General features: G+C 46.7%; 1 protein-coding gene across 1 annotated transcript; it reads left to right on the forward strand.

The window, feature by feature from the left end:
• The first annotated feature begins 348 nt into the window (after nucleotides 1-348).
• On the forward strand, nucleotides 349-2,940 carry LOC110926676. Its single transcript, XM_022170402.2, has one exon. It carries the CDS (start codon nucleotides 349-351, stop codon nucleotides 2,938-2,940), a length of 2,592 nt encoding a protein of 863 aa, XP_022026094.2.
• The last annotated feature ends 3,979 nt before the right edge of the window (nucleotides 2,941-6,919 follow it).

The raw sequence follows: 6,919 nt of genomic DNA on the forward strand, positions 1-6,919 counted from the left end.
TCCTTAGGCTATACTGCATCGATCGGTACACTTGCCGGTCGTGTGGTTTAGGGTTTAGAGAGTCTTAGTTTTATAAATTTAAAGCTTAGAGAGTCTAGAATTAGGGTAATTTTAGTTGTTTTTAATTAACCCATTTTCAGCACATCAAGTTTTTGGCGCCGTTGCCGGGGACTCTTGGCGATTGCGTTGATTACTTTGTTTGGACTTGATTGACATTATACGTGCTACGTGCTATTTGTTTGAGTCGTAGGAGTCTAGATTTATTTGTTTCTTTTTGTTTTAGTTTGTCGAGTCAGTTGTTAGTCTTCTTCTTGTTCATCTCCACCTAGTCCACCACCCGTAGCTCACATGGCCCGTAGGACAGTCTACGATCAGGCGACCACTGGCTTTGCCGGTGGGAATTCCCCCATCACCCTTCCAGACATTCCGAACGATCGGTCTTGGCGGATTCCTTCCTACATCATGACGGCCATCACCAATTCATGCCAGTTTCATGGACGTGACGACGAGGATGCACCCGCTCACATCAACCGCATCACTCGTCTTTGCAGCACCTTCTCCATTGTGGGGGTGAACCTCGATGCTCGATTTCTTCAGATCTTTCCATTCTCAATCGCTGGACGCGCAGCCGTCTGGTTCGATTCTCAGCCCGCAGGCACTTTCACCACTTGGGCAGGTCTCCGTGATGCTTTCTTAGCCAAGTACTTTCCACCAGCCAAGGTATCTCGCCTTCGTGATCAGATCCACTCCTTCCGCATGGAGCCTGATGAGCCGTACCACTTGGCGTGGGAGCGTTTTCAGACGCTTCTTTCCCGTTGTTCACAGCATGGTTTGTCTGATTGGGCGTTAGTTGAAAAATTCTACAATGGTCTTACTCCTGAGATTAGAGCTCGTTTCGATACTTCAGCAGGGGGGCAACTTATGGGCAAGAAGACAGTAGCTGAGTGTAACGATTTGTTTCAAAGTTTTGCCCATTCTGACATGGATTACAGCACTACCAGCAGGACTTCCATTCCTGTTCGTACCTCCTCGGCCGGTCGAGGGGTAAACCAAGTTAGCTTGGATCCATCGGTAGCTGCTGCTATGATCAAGAGAGTCAGAGAGGAGTTGAGGCAAGAGATGAGGCGAGAGCTGAGTGAGATTAAGAAGATAGTTGATAGGTGTGAGGTCTGTAGGGGAGGTCACGACACGCTCGATTGTCCCACTCTTACTCTAGAGCAGGTTGAGTTCATAGCTGGTCAGTCTAGGGGTCAATTTAGTAATAATAATAATATTTTTAACTCCAGCTGGCAGGGTAGTGGTAGTAGTAGTGGATGTCGCCCTTCTGGCGATCCCCCTGGTTTTCCATCGAGTCAGTATCAAAGTAGGGGGACTGATTTATATCAGAGTGGTCAGTATACTGGTTTGAGTAGGCAGTTTGCTAGTGGGGGACCGACTCAGGAGAGTCAAGGCAGTGGAAAGGCTCCTGAGGTTAGTACGAACAGGTTGGAGGAGATGTTCGCCCAGATGATGACGCAGACTCAGGCGTTCATGAAAAATCAGGAGCAGACGAATAGAAACCACGAACTTCAGCTTAAAAATCAAGAGTCTACTCTTTTAGATCTTCAGAGGTCAGTAGGGGATATAGCTAGGCAGTTGAGAGAGTCCCCCTCTAGTCAGTTTTCAGGTACCACTCACCCGGTTAACCATTCTGTGAAAGCCATCACTACTCGTAGTGGGATGAGTCTAGGAGAGGTCGCGAGAGAAAGTGTTGAGTTAGAGAGTGACGCTGAGGTAGATGAGGAAATAGAGATGGAGGCCCCAGGTAAGGTGCAACATAGGCTAGACCCAGCACGTACCGCACATACCGAGGAGCCTCAGGTTGAGAAGAAAGTAGAGAAGCAGCCGGTTAGGGCTAGGCCACCGCCAGTGATTGATTATTCCCGTCTTCCGTTTCCCGCCCGTACTAAGCAGCAGCAATATGCTAGGGAATACGAGAAGTTTCTTACGATGTTCACCCAGCTAAAGGTGAATCTTCCGTTCATAGAGGCCCTGAGATCCATGCCCAAATACGCCAAGTTCCTTAAGGATTTTCTCAAGCGTAAGGATAAGATAGGTGAGTGTTCTAGTACTCCATTGAATGGAGGTTGTTCTGCAGTGATCTTGACTAAACTTCCTGAGAAACTCACTGATCCGGGCATATTCACGATCCCGTGTTTGTTTGGTGGTGATGTTCAAAACCACGCGTTGGCAGACCTTGGTGCTAGTATTAATTTGATGCCATATTCATTTTACGAAAAACTAGGCCTTGGTGATTTGAAGCCAACTCGAATGACCCTCTCGTTAGCGGATAAGTCAGTTAAGTATCCTCGTGGGATAGTGGAGAATTTGTTAGTGAAGGTGGACAGGGTTGTCTTTCCAGCGGATTTTGTAGTGCTAGATATGGAGGCTGATGAAAAAGTGTCGTTGATTTTAGGGCGCCCGTTCTTGAACACCGCTAAAGCGCTTATAGATGTCTTCTTAGGCACAATTACACTTAGAGCGGGCGACGAGTTGGTAGTTTTCAAGGTGAATACTACGAGAGGGTCGAGTGATCGAGTCGAAGCGATCGCATTGTTGAAGGAGAGTGGGAAGGTTGAGAGTGCCGAGAAAGAGGTGGTGACTGAGCCGAGTGTGGAAAAGGTGTTAAAACCCAAGTGTGGGGATCCACCTGATAGGAGAGTTGAAGAGTTGGAAGAGAGGTTGATGAGGTTAGAATCTAGGATAGAGACACTGAGCAGGGCTCAGTGTGGGGATAGATTTCGATATGAAACATCTAGATTCAAACCGCCCGATGACGAGTTGAGAGATTGTGAGAGATATGGGGGAGTTTGGAGAAATGCGGGAAATGATAGGTTTGATAGTGCTGCAGCCCGTAGTAGTTGGTATGGAGGTGAGCTGCGCTTATATGATCCTCCATGAGTGCGTAGACAGTTGTGCACCATTTGTAGAGTTTGTATATTGAGTCTTTTATTTTGTATCATGAGTCTAAGTTAGTAGTTTTTGAGTCATTTGTGTCGAGTCGGTATTGCTTTGGTGTTTGCTTGTTTTTGTTGATGCAGGTTCGAATATGTACCACCCGTACTCAATCTCCATTCGGGTGATTTTGGAGCTGCTTACCAGAGATCAGGCATTTATTGAGCATACCAGTTAGAGTCAAGCCGATCGCGAACGAAATGCTATACGATCGAGCTGGATTGGACGAGAGATTTGGGGCTTATGCGTCATATTACCAGCTAAGTCATTTCCAATTTGCCCTTGGTCTTTTATTTCTTATTTATTTTTAGTTTTTTGAGTCGGTTTCCATCCTACATTGAGGGCAATGTAAAGTTTAAGTGTGGGGATGGGAACTAGTGTTCAGTGTGTCTAGTTAGTAGTGTCTTGAGTCATAAAAAAATTCAAAAAACGGCATTCCGCACGCCAACAGGGCCGTCCAAGTTCAAAGGGCCATCCAAGATGAAGATAAGACGGCATTCCGCACGCCAACAGGGCTGTATTGCTACACCAAGATGCCTTTCGGCTTGAAGAATGCGGGCGCAACCTACCAAAGATTGATGAACGAAACATTCAGTGACGCCATTGGCAAGTACATAGAAGTCTACATGGATGACCTGGTGATTATGAGCAAAGAAGAAGGCACGATGCTGGTCAACATCCAAAAGACCTTCAACACGCTACGCAACGTAAGTATCAAGCTGAACCCAGCAAAGTGCTCATTCGGAATGGAAGAAGGAAAGTTCTTAGGCTTCATCGTCATAAAAGATGGCTTTAAGGTGAATCCGGAAAAATTCCAAGCTATAGAAAGGATGCCCTCACCATCAAACATCAAAGACATGCAAAAGTTAGCAGGACGACTAGCCGCGCTCAACCGTTTCCTAGCTAATCATGCTGCAAAATCCATTCCGTTCATCAAAACCTTGCGCAATTGTATGAAGAAAAGTCAGTTCCAATGGACTCCGGAAGCAGAGAATGCGTTCCGCGAGATGAAAGATTGCCTCATCAAACTGCCAACCCTAACCGCACCAAACAAGGGAGAACCTTTGGTACTTTACCTTTCAGCTTCCGATAGGGCAGTCGGAGCTGTGCTGCTTGTCGATCGTCAAGGTGTCCAGACACCAGTTTACTACGTGTCACGAACCTTGACCGATCCAGAAACCCGATATGCTATCATGGAAAAGTTAGTCCTTGCACTAATTCACGCTTCAAGGCGGCTGCGCAGATACTTTGCCAATCACGTCATCCACGTGCTAACAAACTACAACATCGGCAACATCCTTGCAAGACCGGAAGTATCAGGAAGGCTAGCCAAATGGGCAATAGAACTGGGAGGTCACAATGTGGTTTTCAGACCATGACCATCAATCAAAGGCCAAGTTTTGGAAGATTTTATGACAGAAGTTCCGGACGACAAGGAAAGAGAGTGCAAAGCCATGGAAAACACCGAGAAAAAGCAAACAGAAGAGCCATGGTTGTTATACACCGATGGAGCGTCCAACGAAGACGGCGCAGGCGCAGAGCTTAGGCTAGTAAGCCCCGATAAACATGAATTCACATACGCAATACGCCTGGATTTTAAGAGCACAAACAACGAAGCAGAGTATGAAGCTTTCCTAGCTGGCTTACGATTGGCGATCAAAATGGGGGTCCGACACATCGAAGCGCATGTGGACTCCATGCTGGTAGCAGGGCAAATAAACGGCCAATACGAAGCCAAAGGGGATGTCATGGCACTCTATCTCAGTCAAGCAAAAACATTGCTACAAACCTTCTATTCCTACAAGGTGCATCACATAAACAGAAGCGAGAACAAGCCATCAGACGCGCTGAGCAAGCTCGCATCAACAAGTTTTCAGCACCTAGCAAAGGATGTGCGCATAGAGGTTTTGAGCAACCCATCCGTTCCACTCAGAGAAGTAAGTGTCATCCAGACAGGAACAACGTCCTGGATGACACCGATAATCATGTACTTGCAGTCAGGGATACTTCCCGAAAACAAAGCCGAGGCGCGAAAGATCCAATACAAATCAGAACACTATCAGATGGCAGATGGGATACTGTACCGAAAGTCGTATCTTGGCCCGCTGCTAAGATGCGTCGACGCTGAAGACGCAAACTACCTAATCCGGGAAGTTCACGAAGGAATTTGTGGCATTCATGCCGGGCCTCGAATGGTGGTAGCAAAAGTGATGAATGCCGGATACTACTAGCCCAGGATGCATCTGGACGTTGTGAAAGAGTTGAGGAAGTGCAGTGGCTGCCAGAGACATGCGCCAAAGACCATACGCCCCAAAAATGAACTAGTACCAGTCACAACTGCATGGCCTTTTCAACAATGGGGCATAGACATGGTAGGTCCTTTCCAGAAGCACCAGGGGCAGTCAAATTTATAATAGTCGCAGTCGACTATTTCACCAAATGGGTGGAGGCGAAAGCACTTGCATCAACCACATCGGCAGTCGTCAAACGATTCATATGGGAGCAAATCATATGCCGCTTTGGCCTACCTCTCAGAATCATCACCGATACGGAACTAACTTCGCAGCAGACGACCTCGAACGATGGTTCAAAGACCTACATATCGAGCATACCTTCTCTTCGGTTGCACACCCGCAAGGGAACGGTCAAGTAGAGGCAGTCAACAAAAGTATCGTTGATGGGATCAAGGCAAGGTTAGGCGAGAAGAGAAGAGGATGGGTAGACGAACTGCCCAGCATATTGTGGGCCCATAGGACAATGCCAAAGACAAGCAACGGCGAGACACCGTTCAGCCTAGTCTATGGGTCCAAGGCAGTCATTCCAGCAGAAATCGGGCTACCATCTCCACGAATGCTCTCAATGAACTTAATTAACAACGAAGAGGAAAGGAGGATCAACCTGGACCTCCTAGAAGAACGGAGAGAGATGGCAGCAATAAACGAGGCCAAGTACAAAACGAAGTTGGAAAAATATTACAACTCCAGAGTCCGAGTCTGCACTTTTAACCCTGGAGACTATGTCCTAAAAGACAATGAAGCTTCCAACGCAGAAAAGCCCGGAAAACTGGCTCCCAAATGGGAAGGCCCATACGTAATCGATGCAGTACTCGGCAAGGGAGCTTACAAATTGCGCACCATCAACAACAAAGAGGTTCCACGAACCTGGAATGCTCAACAACGCCGAAAGTGCTACATGTAAAACAACTATGTAATCGTAAAGGGCGAACTGCCAACACATTTACTATAATACAAGAAGTGTTTGGCTACCTTTATTTTATGCAAATTTCTTGTCACAACTGCATTTATTACTTTGGGCGTACACGAAAACATCAATGGCTCGACCATAGGAAACGTTGTAGACCTCCAAGGGTCGTCACAGCTAAGTGCACGACCGGGTCAGAAACACAACCAAAGCCTAAAAAACGCCAAAATAAAACTTCGTGCCCACATAAACACGAAAAAATCGATAGCAAGGTAACTAAACATTGTAATGCTCTCAAGGCTGAACACAGCTGAGCTCACACAATAACCTGCAACTCGATCACTTCGTAAGTCACATATAAGCGCGCGCATGCAAACGACAGAATAAAACGTTGTAGTAACACAACATCGCCTGTCAGCGCCATAATTCATTCGTGACACCTAATCAAAGTAATTAAACATGCACATATTATGACGATAACAAAATTCGCATAAAGCCAAACAGGTGATAAAATATGCATCAAACAAAGCAGATCAAGTGCGTATATCCACGGTGCACAAGGCCATACATGGCGCAAAGGTAAACAAAAATAAAATTGTTTAAAACAGTCAACATTACAGACCCATTCAAGGCCACACACAGCGCACAGGCCAGAACCCACCCATCAAGGTTGACTGGTGCCAGCACCTCCTGCCGCATCGGCATCATCTCCAAGGGCTTTCTT

Source organism: Helianthus annuus, unplaced genomic scaffold (assembly GCF_002127325.2).
Source record: "Helianthus annuus cultivar XRQ/B unplaced genomic scaffold, HanXRQr2.0-SUNRISE HanXRQChr00c013, whole genome shotgun sequence".
In the NCBI taxonomy this organism is placed as follows: Eukaryota; Viridiplantae; Streptophyta; class Magnoliopsida; order Asterales; family Asteraceae; genus Helianthus; species Helianthus annuus.

Coding starts and splice junctions, on each gene's coding strand:
- LOC110926676 (XM_022170402.2), top strand. CDS start 349: ATGGCCCGTAGGACAGTCTACGATCAGGCGACCACTGGCTTTGCCGGT.